Genomic DNA, 22,960 nt, shown 5'->3' on the forward strand with positions numbered 1-22,960 from the left:
TAGCGGACGCGAGCCCCCGGTGAGTGGTGTGCAGCAGGGACCGGCAGGGATCGGTGCCGCGGCGGTTTCACAAGGACCGACGTGCTCGATTCGTGCCGGCCCCCGCACTGTATGGTTGGTGCCGTGCCGTGGCGGCAAAGGCAATCGGCGAGGTTCAAGGGGAGGTAGGAGTTTTCGGAGCCGCGCACCTTGGCGGGTGCGGTGCTCCGACCGTGGGCGGTTGGGTCACTGTGCGTGGGACCGCGAGGCCCCGCGCAGGGATGGAGCCCTGTGCCTTGGCCCGTCCATCCCTCCCCCTTTGGATAGAAAATGCCGGACGGACCCAACATACAGGAGACAAACCACCCGAATGGATCGCTCGGCCTTTCGAGGCCGAGCCATGACAAAGTACATCTGCATGGAGAGGCTCGAGTGTAGCGGACTGATGGAAGTAGTGTACCCTACGTGGAGGAATGGTAGCTTGACCATTCCTCACATGGCCAGGGCTCATGAGCATTCGTTTAGGGGGATGACACTGTTAGGCACATGGGGGTGCCAGCAATGGTTACCTCCATGGGGCACCAAAGCTAGCCGAGGGAGGGCTAGGATAATGTTAGGGATTTAGAAGACCCTAGGAACAAGAGATTTAAGTAGCAACACCTGTACTGTAGTGGGGATGTAGACAGTTTAGGTGGTTGATAATGACAAAGGGAGTGCATAGTGTAACGGGATGACGGGGAAGCACGAGTTTAGGGGAAAACCAGTTCGCTAGATGATGCTGTGTGCTTGGTGAGGAATTGTATTGAAATAAGAGGAATTGTGTTTGAGTTGGGCGAGGAAAAAGGTGTGTGAGCACAAAAGGTGTGCGAGGAAAGTGGGGTGCGAGATAAATGGTGTGCGAATAAGTGGTGTGGGAATAAAAGGTGTGGAATGCATGGTGCGAAGGATTGAATGGGGGAAGAGTGGAACCCATTCGTGTAAGCCCGGGGGGGGGGGGGGGGGGGTTAGTGTAAAGCCAGGTAGAGGGCGTAGGCAAAATTTGTATGGATATTGACACCTGTGGTGCGGGCAGTAGCAAGTAGTGCTTTGTTAGGTGCATGAGTATGTGGAATGGCTGGGCGTGTGGTTTAATTGGTGCGTATGGTTATTGGGGCACTCCGCCACTGGTAGTTTGTCGGCCAGGTGAGGGCGCAGGTAGACTCTTGGAGCCGGTTAGGTTAGTGCTGAGTGGGGCCCGAGGATCCCAGGAGAGGACCCGGGTTGCCCAATGCCAAGGTGGGCATCAGGGAGTAAAGTGCCAGGAGGGGCCTTCCCCAGTTTAGGTAGTCGCAGGAGCAGGTAAGCTCGGCTGGCGACTTCAGTGGCGGAGGTGCGCAGGTAGGTAGACCTGCTGGTAGAGCCACACGACCCAGCCCCGAAATTGTGCAAGGGCACAGAGAGAAAATTTGTGGGAGTGAGACCCAAATTCAGATGTCACCATGAGGTGGACAATGGGAATTCGGGTTCTTAGAACCACATAGTTTAAAGAGGCCGATTGGCAGGGTACGACCCCGGGTAGTTTAAATGAGTAAATGTCAGTAGTGTAGTTAGGATGAGAGAAATCCCTTCGCACCATCCACAGCCAATCACCAAGGAGGACGAAGCTCCACACCAAGGCTCTGTGAAACTGTTTGAGTTGTAAGACGCATCACGATGTAAAGGTGACATTGTTTTGTTCCATTCCTTCCTTCCTGGGAGGGATTGGGAGACAAATTTGGATTAGAGGAGGATATGGGAGACAAGACGTAGAGACGGATTATAAATATAAGGAGGGCTAGGGTAGTGTAAGCCGACGGTGGGGGGTACGGACGGCTAGGGACGAGCCTGCTCTGCTCGCTCTTCCGCGCCCCTCGCGTTGTATTACCTTGTTTTTCTGTGTACCGTTGCGCCCTTTCCGCTTTGCTGGTCGTGCTTTGTCTCTCGCCCCACCCCAGGACCATTTTGGAGGTGGAACTGTGCAGCACCAGCGACATGTGCAGCATTCCCTGCTGCACCTTGCTACATCTGTGCAGCTGAATGCACAGCATTTGCTGCCATATCCTTTTGTTGTAACTTTGCTGCACCTGTGCAGCACTTTGCTGCCACAAACACTTTGCTGCACCACACACACTATGGACCACAAGCTTTGTGGCCTTGCACCTCTGCTGTGCAGCACCTTGTTGCAACATCACCTTGCATCTTCGGACCACTTGTTTTTAATGGCATTAATGTCACGCAGTCGGACCACATAAGGTTGGCCCTGCCTGACAAAGGAAAGAAATAAAAGCATTTTTGTGTGCATTTTTATTATGGTGTGCTAGGGATGAGAAGATTTGTAAGTTTAGTTAGCCCTGAAGATCAAAAATGGCCTGTATGCCGGTCCAGGGGCTAGCCGGTTTGATATCTGCACACAGAAGAAGCAAGAAGCAAGATGCAAGATGCAAGAAGCAAGCAGCAAATGTGATGATTATGAGTGTCTTGTGTTGTTGTTGTGCTTTCTCTCCCTCCAATCTTCTCTTCCAAAAAGGACAGGTCCTGGGTCATAGAATTGTAAATAAATTAAGTTTCTGTGCTTGTAAATATAAAAATGCTATCCACCGGCTATGTGTTTAGTTTGACAAATTACGGAATTCGGTTAGTTGTGGGCGTGATTCTGTTAGATAGCTACTCAACGCAATAGGGGAGACATATTTAGTGTTTTAAAACTGTCCATACACTGGTTAGAGTAAATGTTAGGGGGAACCACACCTAGATGTCACATGTAAAAGTAAAAGTAATTTTGCATGTCATTCTCAAAACCGGTCGTTCCAGTTGTTGGGTTCGACTCGGGGACGAGTCTGACGAGGGAGAGGGGTAGTGTTGCAGTTTTGTGTTTTTACCAATAAAGGTTAATTTCCCCCCTCATAGTTTAGTCACACTACAACACGTAGCCTCGCGATAGTTCAGTTATTTCATAGTAAATGTAAGCATAGTCGTTTTCCTATGTGTAGTTTTGCGTTGGGTAGAATAATGAGTGTTAGGTTTCCTTCCAATGCTTTATGCCGCCTCGATGCTTTGGTTTTTGGAAGGAAGACAAATGGAAGACATGGAAGACAAATGATGTCTGATGATGATGTCTGCTGATGTCTGATGTCTGATGACATGGAAGACAAATGATGTTCCGGATGGAAGACAAATGATGAATTGCGAAAGATGATGGGAATATTGCCTGTGATTGATGCTGTGAAGAGAAACAGGTTGAGATGGTTTGGTCATGTGTTGAGGAAGGATGAAAGTGACTGGTTGAGAAGAGTGATGGAAATTAATGTAGAAGGAAGTAGAGGACGGGGAAGACCGAGAAAGACTTGGCTAAAGATGGTGGAAGAAGAAATGCGGGCAAGGGGGTTAACAAGGAGAGATGCAGAAAATAGGGCAAAATGGAGAAGATTGTCATGGGGACCGCAAGGATAACCCCCGCTCTAGCAGGGAAAATGGCCTTAAAATGCATGTTGTTGTTGTGATGCTTTGGTTTTTGGTGCAAATTACCACGAGGCTGGCCTGACAAGTCGAGGCAAGCCGAAGGAAGGCGGGGAAGAAGCGACGGTAAGCACGAGCCGCCAATCAAGGCTCAAGGGGAGTGTCTTACGACTGTGGCAAATGCGTGGTTTGGAACATTCGATGCGGACTAAGGGTGTGGCAATATAACCCTTTGCGCAAAGTCCCCACCCCAGTTATGGGAGAGGCGCTTGAGAGTTGAACAAGTTCTGAGGAGAGTTGCTCTGAAAGAAGTGAAACGAGTTTCGAGGAGAGAGGCGCTTGAACAAGTTGAATGCTCCGCTGAGCTTGAGGCAGATCCTCCCTATTGAGTTACGCGAGTGAAAGCGCGCCATTGATTAATCGCGCTGTGAGGAACTGCCAAGCCGGGCGATAGACGCGCATGTTCGCCAGCCTGCCTTTGTTCGAGATACGTGCCGCAAGGATCCCTCGCGCCTGCCTGCCTGCCTTCATCGAGGGACGTTCTGTGACCGGCAGAGGGCCACGCCGGGCGAGATGTTCCTGAACAATGGAGCCGGCACGTTCAGTGCATGAACATTTCCTTTCTTCATTTCCCCCTGTGAGTGTGAACGGGCCCGTGTCTGGGGAATAAGCTAGGACTGTATAAGACTGCCCTGTGTCTCTGCTTTCTACCGAATCATCTATATAATTATAGCGTAAGGACTCGACTTTGTTATCCCTTTTATGCCGCACCCAGTGACCCGATGCCCACGGCACTAATGGATTTACGATCTACGAACCGCACTCTTTGTTTATCACGTACAGCCATACTCGAAAAATCTGAATTAGCCGACGTTGGGGCCCAAAAGCATCCGATTAACTGCCGATACGACGCCATCTTACGACGCCATCGTATTGGCGTCTGCTGGGCGAAGGCGAAGCAAGCCGTCCACTAAGTGGACAATCCAGAGCATGCATTTGTGCCGGTGTCGGCGATCGTTGTTCATATACGCACTCTTCATTCTCATCTTTCTTCCTAACTCTTACTCGGACAAGCAAATCCCCTATGCCATCCATAATGGTACACTCTATCCATACACCACATCCTCCCTTCCGTGGATGTTCCCCGGGTTTCGGCTAGTTGTAAATAATAATTAAATCGTGTTATTCCTTTGATTCTACCGCTTTTGTGTTTTCCATCATTGATTTAGCGTGGTACGAATAATTATCGCTCTAATCGGTTTCCAATACAAGATAACTGCACGGACCACGTGGTACGTCATCCGCTCGGACGTACTCAAATTACGCGTGGTTTGTGCGAGACTTGATCCCCGCTTCCGCGGCGGCATAGGTATTTAGGTACGTGTGAGAATTGTCCCGAAACCCTGTCCTGCGTCTGCCCGGGAGTGGCGACTCAAAGTCTCGCGGTTGCGACGACCCAAAAAGAACAAGGGGCTTAATCTCCCCTTGGTAAGGGCAGGAGGGTCGCGCAAAACCGTAACAATATATATATATATATATATATATATATATATATATATATATATATATACATATATACATATACATATATATATATATATATATATATATATATATATATATATATATATATATATATATATATATATATATATATATATATATATATATATATATATATATATATATATTTATATATATATTGTTACGGTTTTTAGAACCTTCACTAGTAAATTTTAGTAAATGTATCCCTTATAAATGTCCCCCTGTAAATATTCCCATCAATTGGCTTGTTAAAGATCGTACCCTAGTTAGTCCATGAACAACACGTAGCGAACCATAGGATCTCTTCGTAGTTATTTCATTATTATGTGTTTCAGTTAAGGATCTGTTCCCAGTAGTTGAATCTGCGTTGCATTAATCAAATAAGAGTAGGCCCAAAGTTCCCTTCAAAAGCGGTGCGAGTGGTTTTCTATCTCCCCACCAGCCGCCATTAGCCATGCGGTCAAGCCGAGAAATAATGGGGAGGAGCCACCAGAACAAGGTGTGGCACGTCAGCTTGTCATCGGAGGTGGAGTCAGCAAGCCCTTACCGGCCAACCAGCACCGCGGTGAGCCAACCGGTAGGCGTGTTATCAGAGCCGGCAGCTTGATTTCCAACACAGCAATAAAAGCGGCTGCAAGGGACTGCTTGGCCAGTTGGAGGAATGGGACGAAAAAGGCAGAGTTGAGTTGAATGAGAGGGTTCCGAAGGAGAGAGAAAAAGGTACGAGCTGGGTGAGAAGGTACAACTTGAATAAGAGTCGGTGAGAAGGCACGAGAGAGACGAAGCTGCGCGGAGCTGCTTCGGAAAGCCCTACCGTGTGAAACAGAATACGTGGAGCGGTCGTTGGCTGTTCGCCTCGAGCCCGTATCGTGGACTGGAGCGACCTTCGATGCTGCGCACCGGCCCGGACCGCCCTACCCTCTCACCTGCACGGACCCTTCTCCTTCGTCCATTGATTCCTGCCTGCTAGTCCCTTGTCGTGTAAGTCTGTTGTCTGTCCTGTTTGTTGTCTGGGATACAATATAAGATCGTTTTAAGGTTTGCCCTGTGTATCTGCTTCTTCCTCTTCCTGTACAGTCTCACCTTTTGTTTCTTCTCCATTTCTTTGGTTTTGTACATAATTAATAAATTCCACCTGTTCCCTCTTATTCTTTGGTTTCATTCTCCCCCGATCGCTTTAGTCCTTTCTTTCGATTGAGTACCTGTGGCATGATTTGGCCAACGCTTTATAATCGGGTTTAGTCAATTGATAACGGTTCGAACCGCGGATTGCTAACCCGCTCGGCAAATACCATCTTGTCCGTGGTTCGAGCGGTACTTGTCTCCCTGTTTTGCGGAGGGATTGGTAAAGGTATTAGGGAGAACACTTTGACCAATAACCCTGATCAATTCCACCCCGCAAAAGAGCGTTACAAGTGCCAGGACCAGAGACGGCCAGCTTAACAGGCCAAGGGGATTAACCACCCCTTGGTAAGGGGAGTGCCGTCTCTGAGATCCGTAACAATATATATATATATAGAGAGAGATATATAATTTCAACATGTTCCCAAACTGAGGCACTCAGCATTTAGAGAATAGAACAAAACCCTCTCGTGCCTGATACATATGCAGGATTGCAAAATGGTAGTGTTAAGTGTTGATGGCCTTTGCTATTATGTAGTCCTTGTTATCCACAGTTTTTCAAAAAAAACAAAAACGTGGGAATATTGTAAACAAGTCTGTCTGTCAACTTTACGGACAATCCCCTCCTCAACGGTTCTGCAGAAATTCAACAAATTTGGTAGTTGTGATCAACACATGGCACGAAGGTGCAAGAGCAGTGATTTTTTTTTTTTGGCAGGGTCATTCAGGGTCAAAGGTCAAATACCGAAAATGCAAATACAGGCACATTTTAAAACTTTTTTTCTTTAAACTTTCTATATATGCAATCAACATTGGGGGATGCATGAAACGTGTAACGATTTTTTGGATTTGACCCCAAAAGGTGGAGACTTACAGGTGTCAAAATGAAAAAAGAAAAGAAAAAGAACTACTCAAAATTTGATATTGGGTCATTGCTGGTAGAACATTTTGCCATCTTTGAACTTTGCTTTAGGTGGGAAGCGTGCGGATTTGCGATTTGCATCGACTTCGCTCTAGTTTGAACATTTGTCTCTCGTATGAATCGACAAAAATACAAGATGACATTATGTAAGGTGCAATTTGGGTTATATCCATGAATTGCATCATGCTGTGTCCCATTAATACTTTATCTAACACCATGCTACCGGTGTGCATGGCAGTATTTGAACTATTTTGTAAGGTATCGTGTAGACTGTATTGTTCACTACTGTTAACATTTTGGTAACCTCGGTGTCGCATGGACGTTACAGTCCTTTGTGACGTGCATATGAAGCTCACTATTTAGTGAAGATGAGTTTGTGTGGTCCTGTGTGTGGCTGCAGGCAGATCTTTCGGAGTGTTTGGAGGTGGCTGCACCGCTGTATCCTCATGACCTTTATGATCTACCTGTCCATCCCTATCTTAGCAAAGATGTGTCCCGGAATTCAAGCTAAACTCGTCTTCCTTAACTTTGGTTGGTATGAGAGCTCCATCGTTTAATTGCAGTCATCATACTTGTGTAAATTCATCAATGGCTGCTTTAGGACTGAGTGTTATTTATCATTTAAAGGTTGACCTATAGCAATCATTGTAACCAAGTCGCAACATTTGCTTTTGTGATGCATATCATGTACCTTGTGCGCGGAGGCGTGGGTGGAGACGCTTGTGATACCTGGACTCGAATGATAATTTGACATGTCTTGTTGTTCCCCTTTGTTCACCTTTAGTGCGAGTCCCACTTTTTGTGGACTTGAGCAGGCCACAACATCTTGGCCTTAACCACACCATCAGTTTCTTCCTAAGCTCTGGGCCTGACATCCAGCTGGGAGTATGGTACGCACCATAGTAACATGTTTCCTTGTTTGATTGTGTCTCCGTGTGCTTTAAGTGGGTATTTGCACCCGGGGTAAAGCTACTGCTGCCGTTATTGCTGCGAAGGAGCGGTTTCTGATGCCTCTTGTGTGCCTATTAGGCTTCATGTGCAATGTATGATTCTGACGCCATTTTCCACGGGGATCGATGTTCTATTTGGGGAAACTCGAGTATGCCTGATTTTTCCAATTGTGAGCCTGCATTGGCTGCTGCATGTCTGTCTTCCCTTTTTTGTGAATGTGGACGATGCCGGACAGGCACACGACCCCAGAAACAATGTGGCGGAAAGCCAAGGGTAAGGATCAGGCCTGGTACGAGGAGTCTTTGCAAGATGGCAATCCTGTCATTTTGTATCTCCATGGAAACGCTGGCACTCGGTGAGAATTTCCAACCTTGATCTCTTTTTAAACTGCTTTGGTTTTGCAAAATGACTGTGTTATGATTGACAAACTGTAACCTGTTGTTTTTTTTCTGGTTTTGCAGGGCTAGTAAGCATCGTGTTGATCTGTACAAGGTAAAGAAGAGTGTGGTGCGGTGGTTTTCTAAGTGGCATATAATGTACTGATCACACATGCAATATACTGCGCATGACTTGCAGTGGGAAGGAGAAGATGAGACGTGTGGTTGTCTAATTTTGACTAAACACCCAATCCAAGTCACCGACAACAGTGATTTGGATGTGCTTTTGCTAATTGCACGAGTTCTGGTAGTTTTCACCAAATGGTGCTTTTCGAGGCGAGCTGTAACCTGTATTTGACTGTAATGAATGACGGGATGTTAAAGATCTTTCAGTAAAAGCTGTTTAGTTGTTCTCTTTCCAAGTCCATTGTTGTGCGTTTTTTGTAAACAAATGGTCTGTTCAAGGTCGCATGATACAGTCGGTCGGGTTGATTTGTTAATCCCCATTGCTTGTTCTTGGTGCGCTCATGCTGTTCCCATCTCCCTCCCCCCCAACGTCACCCTCCCCCTCCTTCTCCATACGAATCAGCGCCTCAGTTCATTTGACTATCACGTCATTTCGCTGGACTATCGAGGTGAGCAACATTACTCTTTAAACTTTTTCATTTCACAAATAATGCCAAAAGCCATAAATGTGTTCACAAGTACATGTGCTTTAATTTAACTGGGGATGAGTGTGGGGGTCACTCCCCTACAGCGAAGCACAGTAAAACTTTACAGGGTAGTGTTTTGACTTCTGGGTTGGTTGGGGGGGAGGGGGGGGAGGGCATGGAGTTATTGGAGGTGTTGTTGGAGAAAAATCAGTCATGGGGTGGAATTTTTTGGAACCAATGTTGGCAGAGAGGGGAGGGTAAAGAGGAGTCGAAGTACAGTGAATTGGTGGGCGAGGGTTGCATGTGGGGGCCTCGCTAGTGGAGGCCAATTCAGGGTAGGCTGGTGTACGTATTATATGAGGAGGTTAGTGGAGTTGTAAGGCAGTGTTTAGGTTTTAATGGGTATGCACAATTTGGAATATATTTCAGTTCAGGATCACTTAAGTTGTTGAATGGTCATTTTTTTACTTGCAAAATCGAAGATTTTTCAAGTATATTGGTCGGTTGCGTTTTATTTGTGGTTCTGTCTGTCTGTCTGTTTGTCACCGGCCTACAGGTCACAATTCCAAACCGATCGTCACGAAACTTCACCAAGCTGTCTAGGTCGTCCCAATTGAGAAGCCTATTGATTTTGAGGTCAAAGGTCATCTCGAGGTCAAATTTCTAAAATCACCATTTTAAATCCGATTGACTTGAAAATTGAATAACATTTGTATATTGAGTCAATAAATTGGGAAATGAACTATTTTTGAGGTCAAAAGGTCAAAGGTCAACTCAAGGTCAAACTTCTAAAATCATCATTTTTCATCTGAAAAATCGTCACTTTTCATCCTGTTTGGTCATCCTTTTCATCCCGTAAAAAAAAAAAAAGATCTACTCAAAATTGAGTTGTCATTTGAATTGAATAAAAATTGAAAATTGAATTGAAATTGAAAATTGAAAAATTGAAAATGAAAATTTAGTTTTGAGTCATTGTTGAGTTTTGTTTTTGAGTTTTGAGATCAAGCTTTGATCAAGATTGTAAATTTTAATCTTCATGAAATGGACAATTTGCTGTATCAATGGAAAACTTTTTGGGGGGGCGGATTTTGCAAGTATCATGCTACGCATGATGTCTTCTTGTTTATTTATTGGTTGGGTTTGTAAAGGTTTTCCTTTGAGGTTCAATTTCAATTTAATATGGCTGTTCCCAAGATAAAAAATTTAATCTTCTTCTTCGTTCGCATGCAGTACAAGGCTGCGGGGCAGCATCATTTGCTGAGTGCGCGGCTGTGCCGCTGATGCAATGCCCTCTGCTGGTTAGGGCAGGAATTTGTCATTTGGCTATGGTGTTAGCGACAGCTCACCGACTCTTCGCGAAGGTTATCGTGGGGTCTTTAACGTCCACCATCTAATGCTGACAGACAGGACGCCCATTTAACGTCGATCTGAAGGACGGCACATACATTGGTGAAACATCGGGATGATGGTTTATAGCTTGGTCGGGTTTCAAACCCATGTTAGATAGCTTAGAGGCGGGTGTGCGTACCTCTCGGCCATCATGTCGGCCATTAAAATAAATACACATCTACTACTATTACCACCGGCTAGTCAGGTCTGACATGCTACTGAAAGTGGCAGGAATTTGGAATTTCTTCAGGGTATCGGTAATAGCTCGTATTCGGTTCACAAAGGATGCTGTAGGGTGATTAACATCTGCTAACTAATGTTAGCAGATGGGACACCCGGGTTATCCTCCACCTGAGGGACGGTGTCGTTTGTAAATCAATGCCTTGCTTGCAAAACACTAATCCGGCAGTTTATAGTTCGGTAGCTAATTGAATCCAGACTGCACAGCTGAAAGGTAAGTACACTACCTCTGCACCATCCTGTCTGACAGCGTCTCATTTCACAGTTACACTTTAACAAAAGTTTTTTTTCCCTTTGAAATCCCAGTCCATGGCCTCAAATTGTTGAGTGGGTGTATATCACATTACAATGGTGACAAAATAACATTGTATATCACATTACAATGGTGACAAAATAACATTACCAGCAGCAGCCTTGTTGATCTTGTAGCAGACTCGCTGGAGTTTGAATATAGCCAGTAACTCACCTGAGTTTTGCTTTCAATGGTGAAATCAGACAGGAATTCAAAGCCGCCTCCCTTCACATATCTCGTTGCTTCGATGTGATAAAGACCCCCCCTCCCCACCCCCCCCCCCCCTGCTCTCTAAACTGTCCTCCTATGGCATCCATGGAAATCTACATGCATGGCTTGCGGACTTCTTCTCCTGTCGGAGTCAACGTGTGGCTCGAAATGGAATTCTCTCATCTTCCCTTCATGTCCAGGCTGGAATTCCTCAAGGCAGTGTTCTGGGCCCTGTGCTTTTTCTGGTATTCATTAATGATCTCTCTGACTCTCTGGGAAATCCTCTCTATCTCTCTGCCGCTCCATATCTCAACCCTCAGATCAGCAGGCAGCAGCCTCTTCACTCTCTGCAGGCCTGGACAATATCTCAAACTGGTCAAACAAGTGGAACATGTCTTTCAATCCTGACAAATTTCACACTCTCACTTTGTCTTTCCGAAAATACCGTCTGGAAAACCCTCCCATCTACTTTCTCAACAATCCTCTCAAAGAAGTTCTGTCACTCAGGTGCTAGTCTCAATATCTACCATGATCTTTCCTGGGAAAACCACATTTCCAAGCTGGCCTCCAAAGCCAGTCACCGACTCGGCATCCTCCATCCTGCGAAGTCCTTTCTGGGCACTTCTGAGCTCCTCACCACTTACAAAGCTTCCATCTGCAGCTCAATGGAATACTGTTCTCCACTCTGGGCTGGTGCTCCTGCCTCACTCCTAGCTCGGCTTTACGCTGTTTAATCCAAGGCTTTTAGAATCATTGGTGTCTCCCACAATGAAGCTGATTCTGAGAGCCTTTCACTCTCTCACCGCAGGCAGGTTGGTGGTCTTACTGTCTTCTACCGACTCCTCTCTGGCCTTGCTCCCCCTGCTCTGTCTGTGCTCTGTCCCCCAAATATTCCTGCAGGACGCACAAGATCTGCCAGCAACCCTCTTATGGTGAAACTGCCAAAATCAAGACTCTTTGCTCACCTTCACTCCTTCATTCCTCTTTTCTCCCGCCTCTGGAACAAACTCCCTCACTCTATTCAATCCCTCTCCTCCCTACAGGTCTTTAAAACAGCTGTTCACCACCATCTCTTATCTTCCCCATCCAAAACCTTGATCTTTTCTACCCCTGTTAAAACACCCCAAATCCACCTCTTTCAATCCCCAACTTCTTTCCTTAAATTCCTAGTAGTGTTCATTTGCTTTATACCGTGTACCCCTCCCTCCTCCCCCAGCCCTCCCCCTTCCACAGATCTACCGACGTCCCTGTTCTCTTCTGTTGTTGTGCTTGTGTGCTTCCCTCTCTCTCCCCCTCTTGTCTCCCGCTCCCTTCATTGCATGTTTTATGTGTCTGTGCATGTTTTCATGTTCAATGAGTTAGCTCTTACACGAGCCTCGATTCTGTACACAAAAAAAAACAAAAATAAAACAACCTTTTATACACGAATAGTTATTGATCGGGGGGATGCAATCGATTGCTTATTTTAAACTTGGGTTTGGTCATTAGCCAGCTGAAGTTTGCCCAAGGACTAAGTGTCCCTTATTTTTCTTTTCTGATCTATCAAGAGTAATGACTTTATTGTGCTCATGCATTCTTGGTTTTGAATAGGCTGGGTCCAGCAAGTGTTTATTATGTGTCTGCTGTGATCTATCGAGATGTATGACCGATATGTGCTTGTTCATTCTTATTTCTTGGCCTTGAATAGGCTGGGGTGACTCATTGGGCTCACCAACAGAGGAAGGCATCACCATGGATGCCCTTTACACTTACCATTGGGTTAAAGAAAGGAGTCGGGGACCTGTTTACATCTGGGGGCATTCTCTCGGCACAGGGTGAGGCATCCTGTACATATTGTGTTGATTAGACAATAATATTTATTTATAAGCTCGATCACATTGACTTTATGTTACAGACTGATATTAAAAAATAATGGGGATAAAAATTATCATCCTATCACTTCCTCTGCCACCAAAGGTGGAATGAGGGTATACGTCTGTCTTTCTGTGAGCAGGATGTCTCAAACAGTTATGGACCGATTCGGACAAATTTTGGTGGACGGTTTGGGTGTGTGACAAGGACTAATTGATAAGATTTTGGTGAAGATCCGGATCCAGAGACGAGAATTTTTAAGGGATTCTTTACCAATGACAGATCGGGCCAAAAACAATATCTAGCACAATATCTCAAAAACTTATGGATGGATTTCGACAAAACTTGGGGACAGGTTGGGTGTCTGCGAAGGACGACTTTTTTTCAAATTTTCATTAAAAACCTTGCTGGGAAACACCATAACGGAAAATACTCCAATAAAGAAAAGCTTAAAGGATCGTCACATATTATGAAACTAAAACAAAATTCTGCCACTCCAACTGCATTGAGATTTAGACAAAATGGCGGCTCGTGCTTGGAAAGTCCCTTCCCACATCTTTCTCCTGATTGTGTGAGGTTTGGTGTTCGATGAACTTTATAGCTATTTTAATTTACTTCTTCTGTTATTTAAGTGTAATTGCCAGTGTGGGGACATCCTCTTGTGGGTCACTGTGCCTGTTAGAAAGAATGGGTTTATGTTTAAAAAGCTGTTTTATGTGCAGAGGGAGGGGTGACTGATCTCTATTATACCGACTGGATAGAGGGTCGGCCCATTCACGTGCACACAACGCGGCCATTTTGAAACTCACAAAAGGAACGTTCACAAACATACGGTGCATATAGAGAAAACACTATTTTTGGTTCGCTTTGACTGGGATTTTGTTCTCGCAACGTGGTTTAATTTTATGGCGCTGCCCAATTATGCATAAAGTGCATGCATGAATTACTATTTGTTGATTTGGGTTGCAAATTCAAGCTATTTTATGTTGTTGTATCATATATTCAAATACAAGGTTGTCTTTAACGTACAGAAGTTGGTTCTCTGCCAGAAATTCCCTCAGTTAATATTGTCCCCCGTCGCACCGCGGAGCGAAAGGGGGACTATGGTTTTCCTGTCCGTCCGTCCGTCCATCCGTGCGTGCGTGCGGGTGTGCGTGCATGCGTAAGCGAAGGACCGCATTCGAATTTGGTGTGTGGGTGCAACCCACGTCAAAATCCAAGATGGCCGCCGCCATGTATGTCTGATACCATGTATGTCTGAACCTTGTGAGCAGAATATCTTGAAAAATAAGCGAAGTACCAACTTCTAATCTGGTGGGTGAGTGTATCTTGGCATAAGGAAGAACGGTATTGAAAATTGGGTGGCCACGTCAAAATCCAAGATGGCCGCCTCCATGTATGTCTGAACCTTGTGAGCGAAATATCATATCGTAGCATGTTTTCTGCGTCCTCCACTTTGTCAACTCACATCACTTCCCCGACGGGGGACCTGGGCGTAATGCTTGTTATCTCTCAAACAGTCCCATCTATAGCTTCAAACTGGTTATTAATATATTTTTGTCGTGTAGGTTGATGTTGTTACTTCGACTTAAGTAAACTAGCAGAGTATCACCCCCTCTGGGATCGTAGAGTTTGCACATTACGAGTTGGAAAAAAATATAGTCTGTGTATTTTGTTTGTATAAGCAAGATTTTATTTTATTTTTTGTTATTATGTATCAGCAAGAAGACACTTTTGATTTTTGTGTGGTGTGTGGTTAAAGGGGTCTAACATGTCTAAGAGGTCAAATAGTCTTAAGGGTATGTTCCGATAGTAGTTAGAGTATATGGGGTTTCAGGGGTCTAATGTATCAATTGGGTCTGAAGAGGCTAAAAGGATCTAAAGGGTCGAAAGAATGTTAAGGGGCCAAAAGGATTTGAGCAATTCAAAGGTAAAGTGTCATTAGTCTTAAGGGGTCTAAATATCTAAATAAGTCTGAAGGGTCACAAGGGGTGGAAAGGGTCTAAGTCTCTAAGAGGTCTAAAGGGTGTAAAAGTCCAAAGGTTCTAACTCTAAGGGGATTAAAAGGGTTATAAGGGATCTAAAGTATCTATGGAGTTTAAGGGGTCATAGGTGGTCTAAAGGGTTGAAAGGTTTGAAATGTAACTTCCAATAGTACGTAATTAATAGACGTAGTCATGGTGCAACTGACGTTCAAACAGTACGTAATGAAGGGACATAAGTACTTAATGTAACCTTTTCCAGACATGAATGGCTTTTTATAGCAGGGAAAAAGAAGATTTATGTTTCAAAAGAGAAGCCTGGAATTGTAATAAAATAGAGCGGAGCGAGAGCATAAATTTAAATGAAGAAGAGAAAACCGACCTCTGCATCCAAGAGGAAATGAGGTTATTGTCCCCATGTACCGTTTCATTATTGAACATATTCATTGCAATTTATTGAACATTGCAATTGAATTATCGAACATATTGAATGAGGAAATGAGGCTGCAAAGAAAGAGGTAGCAAAGGCGCAGGAGGCATGTAGGAAAATGTTCGGAGAACGCTTGGATTCGGAAGAGGGTCAGAAAGCAGTATTCAGGATTGCAAAGCAGATAGCGAAAGAGAGGTGTGATGTGATGGGGGTGAGCTGCTTGAAGGATGAAGTGGGACAAATCGTTGTCGACCCAGATGGAATTAAAGGAAGATGGAAAAGATATATGGAAATGCTGTTGAATACAGAGAATGAATGGGATGGCAACATAGAGAGTCACCCAGTTTTAGGACCGGCAGAGAAGATAACCGAGAAGGAAGTTGAGGAAGCGATAAAAGCAATGAAGGGTAGAAAAGCAGGAGGGCCGACGGGAGTTGTGGGAGATATGTTGAAGGCAGCAGGAAGTTGGGGTGTGAAGAGAATGACAGAGATCTGTAATCTGGTGGTGAAAGAAGGCCGCATTCCAGTGGATTGGGAACTGAGTACCCTCGTCCCTCTATACAAGGGGAAAGGTGACCCTCTGGAGTGTAGCTCGTACCGAGCGATAAAGTTATTGGAGCATGGAATGAAGGTATTGGAAAGGGTGTTGGAGAGGAGGATAAGGAAGAAAGTGAAGATCGACGAAATGCAGTTTGGATTTATGCCAGGAAGAGGAACGACAGACGCGCTTTTCATTGTGAGGCAGTTGCAGGAGAAGTACATGGAGAAGAGGAAGAAGTTGTTTCTTGGGTTTGTTGATCTGGAGAAAGCATTCGATCGGGTTCCACGCAAAGTATTGACATGGGCATTGAGGAAGTTAGGAGTGGAGGAATGGTTGATCAGAGTAGTGATGGCAATGTACAAAAGAGCGCGCACAGCTGTAAGGACGAAGGACGGGAACAGTGGTGAGTTTGAGGTGAAGGTGGGAGTGCATCAGGGGTCGGTACTAAGTCCACTACTATTTGTAGCTATGATGGAGGTGCTGGCTCAGAACGTAAAGGAGGGTTTACCGTGGGAGTTGTTGTATGCAGATGATCTGGTGTTGATTGCGGAAAGTATGGATGGACTGAGGGAAAAGATGAACACGTGGAAGGAATGTATGGAGACAAAAGGTCTGAAGGTGAATATCAGAAAGACGAAGGTGATGGCAAGTGGTAAAGCATGTGGTGAGGTGGAAAGAACTGGGAAGTGGCCCTGTGCTGTGTGTAGGAAGGGTGTCGGAGTGAACTCCATTCAGTGTACAATGTGCGCTGAGTGGGTTCATCAAAAATGTAGTGGTTTGAGAGGGTCATTAACCAGTGTGGCAGCTACATTCAAATGTAAGGTGTGCACAGAGGGAGCTGCAGATGGAGGAAATGTTGAGTTGGATCTTGGAGACGGCGTGAAGCTGGAAGGTGTGAAAACATTTTGCTACCTCGGAGACATGCTGAATGGAGAAGGTGGATCAGACTCGGCAACGGTTGCTCGAGTGAGATGTGCATGGAAGAAGTTTCGGGAATTGAGTGGCGTGCTGATGATGAGGGGAGTGTCGTTGAAGCTGAAGGGAAAGGTGTATGCTGCATGTGTGAGAAGTGTTATGATTTATGGGAGCGAGACATGGGTAATGAACGTAGAGCAGCAACGAAGGTTGGAAAGGGTGGAAATGCGAATGGTTCGACGGATGTGCGGAGTATCGTTGAGAGAGAGGAAGACAAATGATGAATTGCGAAAGATGATGGGAATAGAGCCTGTGATTGATGCTGTGAAGAGGAACAGGTTGAGATGGTTTGGTCATGTGTTGAGGAAGGATGAAAGTGACTGGTTGAGAAGAGTGATGGAAATGAATGTAGAAGGAAGTAGAAGACGGGGAAGACCGAGAAAGACTTGGCTGAAGATGGTGGAAGAAGAAATGCGGGCAAGGGGGTTAACAAGGAGAGATGCAGAAAATAGGGCAAAATGGAGAAGATTGTCATGGGGACCGCAAGGCTAACCCCCGCTCTAGCAGGGAAAATGGCCTTTAAAATGCATGTTGTTGTTGTTGTTGTACCGTTTCATTCTCTCGTACATGTATCCAAATAAAATGTCCTCTTGTTAAATATTTAAATAGAAACAATATTTTGTGGAGCAAATAATAAAAAGTACGCCTTAAACTCACGATAATTATGGATGACCACTTACGAGAGAAAAGCTTAAGGAAAGGAAACTTTATAAATGATTATTTGGGTTCTGTTTACAAAGATCTGTACTGATGGTCTACGTGTCATTAGTAGAGATCTTTGATGGTCAGAATCGATGGTCAGCAAATTTGCAAATTTGCATCAAGGTCCATGTTTTTAAACCATATACTTCACTACATTTTCGAAAAAAATAAAAACAAAAACAGACTTATAAATGGAATATCCTTCCACATCGACGGAATTGTCTGTTTGTGCAGTTTATCGACGCACAACCTGGAATTTTACTGATGAATGAAAATAATATCCAGTCAGTATAAGAGATCAGTGGGAGGAGTTGGGAGGTGGGACCTTGATTTGATTCGACCAATCACCGTTAAGCTTCTCCCAGGCCACGCCCCCACGTACACGGAGTACTGAATGAGTGTCTGATTTGTACTTCCCGTACAAACAATTTTTTTGTTTTTATCGGGATCGACTCGAAGTGAAACAATCCCGAGAATAATTACAAGATTCGAGTTTATTTAATATAACAAAGGTAAAGGTAGTTTGATGAAGGTTATACACAGACACCATTAGAGTGAGAATGGTCGTAGTGAATAACCAACCCACGTGAGGGTACTCGCTAGCTTTGCGCAGTGGCAGTATCGTAGCCAATGAGGTTTACCCGAGGCGCGATTATTGCTAATTGAAAACTTTTCCCAATACCCCGCCGTGACGACCTGAAATATGGTCGGCGTTGGCAATTTTTGACGGCTCTTCCGGGAGCTCCATTTTGAAACCAATAACAGATTTACCTGCCATTGCGCATGTATAAAGGGACTGGTGCGCATGCGCAGTGGCTTTCCCGCGTGGAATAACACGTGCATCTCCTGCCTTTTACCCTTTAATTGCGCAGACCGCAGATACGTCACAGTACCGTTGTACATTTTATAATATAATAATGTTTAATTTATTTTAAAAAATCAAACTTTGGTTTATTTGAATTTTTTTTTGTATATTGAATCGAGGCTCGTGAAAGAGCTGAGTTGAGAGCTCAGCTAAAAGAAAGAGCTGAGAGCAAAAAAAAAACCAACAAAGTTCGACTGTAAATGTACCAATAACGGCTCAGTGGGAATATGCATGCCTGGACTCTTCTTTATTTGCATGTAAAGTTTAAGGTTCAAGTTGGAATGTTTTATGGGATTCAATTTACATCGAGGAGGTTCAGAGTTCTCGGCGATGTCGCCACCTGTTGGTTCGTGTCGGCTTTGTACCAAACAGCTCACCTGCACAGGTTTACACTCGTCGTGACAAGAATGTGAAACAAATCGGAATGTACCAGATACTGTGGTGTAATGACCGGTTAGAGAGTCTTCTCTGAGTCTGGGAAGAAGGTGGTTCGAACCCCGTGGCAGAGTATTGTATACCTGGTGGGGCAGGTACTAGCATTCACCCATGTCTTTACACCTTCAAGGTTTAACTTTCTTAAATCTACCAGCTTTACACTACTATCCTGAAATGTAACTCTTAACAGGATCCTTGCACATTCTACCATCTGTCTGCCCTTTCCCTCTTCCTGGACCCAATTGATCCCTGGCAAGTTAATATCACCCATATGATCAATTCTTCACCATTACGAGACGGGGCCAAAAACTATGCATAGCACGATATCTCAAAAAGTTATTGACGTATTATGGCTAAACTTGGTGGACGAGTTGGACGAGTTGGTTCAGTGACAACAACAGGCCGATTCGATTTTTGTTCAGGTCCAAATCCAGATCCGGCCTATCAGTGGATACAAAACAAACTGCTCAACCTGGTGTAGGTATGCGCTCTACCGAGTGCTGTTCAAGTTGGAGTTGTTACCCCTCTTCACTTTCTTATCTTTATTCCTTCCCTCACCCTGTCTCCTTTATTCTAATTTCTTTCCCCAGAGGAGAGGGTATTGCATTTGAGTCCGTTTGTTACTTGCAAAATCGAAGATTTTTCAAGTATATTGGTCGGCTGCGTTTGTGGTTCTGTCTGTCTGTCTGTCTGTTTGTCTGTCTCTTTGTCACCGGCCTAGAGGTCACAATTCTAAACCGATCCTCACGAAACTTCACCAAGTTGTATATGTCGTCCCAATTGAGAAGCCTATTGTTTTTGGGATCAAAAGGTCAAAAGGTCAACATAGGCCAAAGGTCACCAACTTTGCCGAATTTCTAAAATCCTCAATTTTCATCCGATAGACTTGAAATTTTAAGAGGACTTGCATATCTGGTCACTGAATTCAACCACCAAGTATATTTGAGGTCAACATAGGCCAAAAGGTCAACATAGGCCAAATTTCTAAAATCCTCAATTTTCATCCGATTGACTTGAAATTTGAAGAGGACTTGCATATCTGTTCATTGAATTCAACCACCAAGTATTTTTGAGGTCAACGTAGGCCAAAAGGTCAACATAGGCCAAATTTCTAAAATCCTCAATTTTCATCCGATTGACTTGAAATTTGAAGAGGACTTGCATATCTGGTCACTGAATTCAACCACAAATTATATTTTAGGTGAACATAGGCCAAATGGTCAATATCGGCCGAATTTCTAAAATCACCTATTTTCATTTGATTGACTTATAATTCGAAGAGGATTTACATATATGGTCATTGAATTCAACCACCAACTATTTTTGAGGTCAACATCGGCCAAAAGGTCAACATAGGCCAAATTTCTAAAATCCTCAATTTTCATCCAATTGACTTGAAATTTGAAGAGGACTTGCATATCTGGTCAATGAATTCAACCACCAAGTATTTTTGAGGTCAACATAGGCCAAATTTCTAAAATCCTCAATTTACATCCGATTGACTTGAAATTTGAAGATGACTTGCATATCTGGTCACTGAATTCAACCACCAACTATTTTTGAGGTCAACATAGGCCAAAAGGTCAACATAGGCCAAGTGGTCAACATAGGCCAAGTTTTTAAAATCCTCAATTTTCATCCGATTGACTTGAAAATTGAACAGCATTTGCACATTGTCACTAAATACGGAAACGAACTATTTTTGAGGTCAAAATGTCAAAGGTCAACTCAAGGTCAACCTTCCAAAATCATCATTTTTCATCTGAAAAATCGTCACTTTTCTTCCTATTGACCTGAGCTTTGATCATGATTGTCAATTTTAATCTTGATGAAATGGACAATTTGCTGTATCGATGGAATTTTTTTTCTTGGGGGTGGGGGGCGGATTTTGCAAGTATCGTGCTTGGTGGGGGACGTCATTGACATTGTCTTCTTGTTTGGCTGTTTGTCTGTTTGTTTGTCCGCACAGAATAAATATGATTTTCTCTGCAACCGTTGGTCCGATTGACAGGAAAGTTTCACCATAGGTGCAACTCCACCTGTATAATTTTTTAATGATAATGATGACGTCATGGGTCACGTGGTTCGGCCGCCATCTTGGAAAAATCTAAAAACTTTGCACCTCTATATCTCGGAAAGTGCTGAATAGAAAAAATTGGGACATGGCTCATTGTAAATAACTCTCCATGGGGAATAAAATATGTTAATGATGATGTCATAGGTGCCTCCATTATGACGTCATAATTCGACAAGTAGAAAACTTCATCCGATCAAGATGAAATTTCTTGAGCATAATCTAGGAATATATTAGTTTGAAAAAAATAATTATGACGTCATCGGTCACGTGGTTCGGCCGCCATATTTGTTTTAACACAAAAGCCTTAAAAACCACTGAAAATACATCCTGGTGGGGGTTTGCAATCTGATTGCTCTTTTTCTTGTTTCTTACTTGTACCAGGTATTCTGGGGTCACACACGCTCATTGCCTTTTACGACGACTGCTTTGTCATCGTCCACGTGATTCATATAAGGCCTTCACCTATCATAGCTTATCCAATGTAAGCCAATAAAAGTTGTTTTAGTGACATATGTTCAGCCTTTCATGACCCTGGACAAATATTGCATAAATTTCTGACAAAGCTGGATCGCTGTGTATCTGAAAGTTCACCATACGCGATTTTATTCTTAAAGCAAAGCGGAGAATATGGCAGATGAATTTGTCATGTTTGTCCATTGGATATGACTTGGTAAGTCCCCTCAATCTCCCACCTCCCAGCAAAGTGCATCAGTGTATGTAAATGTACAGAGTACAAATGTAAATGTACAAAGTGTAAATGAAGAGGTGTTTGGCTACATATGAGCTTCCAGCAATTCACTCTTCCTATCCAGTGGTTGGTCACTTGGGTACCCGCCCTCGTTGTGGTGAGCTTTTGTGACCAGTGAGCAATGGTCTATCAACTTGATCTTCGACATTGCCTCCTGCATTGCTCTTTTGAGGTGGGAGTCGTCCGTGTCGCCTCGCTACCTTCATATTACCTCCGGAATGCATATGCACTCGCCAGATGCTAAGATTCATCTTCACTCTACCGTCTGATCTCTTACCATTCGCTACGCTTCTGCCCAAGTCATTCCACCATGGATCTACCGCTATTGGTGTGAACGTTCATTGGACATCTACAATCTCAAAAACAAGACATCAGACCCATTTCACTGAGCATCTCCTATCCATTTGACTCTCGGGGCATCTCGCCTTGATTTATAAACTCTCGACTAAAGGTTGTAGCCTGGTTTCCTGTGCATTCACAAGGAGCGCGTTGCTTTCAATGGAGTTCTCTCCTATATTGTACATGTAGAGGCCTGTCCTCCACTTTGTGCAACATACTTCCTTCACCTCTCGGCCAGGCGGGCTGTAACGGAAACCCTCTCGGACCCATCTTGAGAAAATGCACAACTGATCATCTGTCTGGAACATGTCCCATGTTCTCACCTTTCCCCTGTTATTCTGCTCTCCCATGATCCTTGACACTTGTATGTAAAGAAAGAACATGGGTGTCACGAGATCCTTCAAATGCCCCACATCATTTGTATTCATTATTTGGGTACATGTTTCTTTTTTTTTTTATAGGGAAAGCACAGAAGGTGAAGGCCATATTCGTTAGTAATGATCTTATCAAAACGCAAAACAAGCGAAGGGAATAATAGTCGACCACAATGAATGAGCATCATATTTGGACCAGACCAAGTGGGCTGGCATATCATCGCCACTATGAAGGTCGTTTGTGAGCCAGCTGGGTTTTCACAAATCATACATTCTCCGCGTCTGTTCTGAAACTAACTCAACTTCCTGAAGCTTGGATTTCAAACGCCTAATACTGCTGCCTTCAACCGGATGTAAAGCCACAAACTCTAGGATGAGAGTCCGGTGTCCTCACTAACATGCCCCCAATGTACCCACTTCGTCCCTCCATGATGCCCGGTTGGTTATTATTCATTCCAAATGGGCACGATGCTTAAATAACGTGATT

At 44.2% G+C, this 22,960-nt stretch overlaps 1 protein-coding gene and 1 non-coding gene across 4 annotated transcripts in view; both read left to right on the plus strand.

Moving 5' to 3' along the window:
- ABHD12 (abhydrolase domain containing 12, lysophospholipase) overlaps nt 1–22,960 on the plus strand; it is a 66,292-nt gene that overhangs the window by 17,669 nt on the left and 25,663 nt on the right. For all 3 annotated transcript variants that reach the window (XM_078784246.1, XM_078784248.1, XM_068129384.2), the window contains 6 exons: nt 7,443–7,573; nt 7,827–7,932; nt 8,229–8,348; nt 8,455–8,485; nt 8,960–9,005; nt 12,842–12,968. In XM_078784246.1, the coding sequence (XP_078640372.1) occupies nt 7,443–7,573; nt 7,827–7,932; nt 8,229–8,348; nt 8,455–8,485; nt 8,960–9,005; nt 12,842–12,968 (561 nt within the window). The remainder of the gene's footprint in view (nt 1–7,442; nt 7,574–7,826; nt 7,933–8,228; nt 8,349–8,454; nt 8,486–8,959; nt 9,006–12,841; nt 12,969–22,960) is intronic.
- On the plus strand, nt 18,237–18,377 carry LOC137435854 (U4 spliceosomal RNA). The gene has a single exon (XR_010986149.1). It is a non-coding gene; the product is annotated as a U4 spliceosomal RNA (small nuclear RNA).

This window comes from Myxine glutinosa, chromosome 9 (assembly GCF_964187855.1).
Source record: "Myxine glutinosa chromosome 9, kmMyxGlut1.1, whole genome shotgun sequence".
In the NCBI taxonomy this organism is placed as follows: Eukaryota; Metazoa; Chordata; class Myxini; order Myxiniformes; family Myxinidae; genus Myxine; species Myxine glutinosa.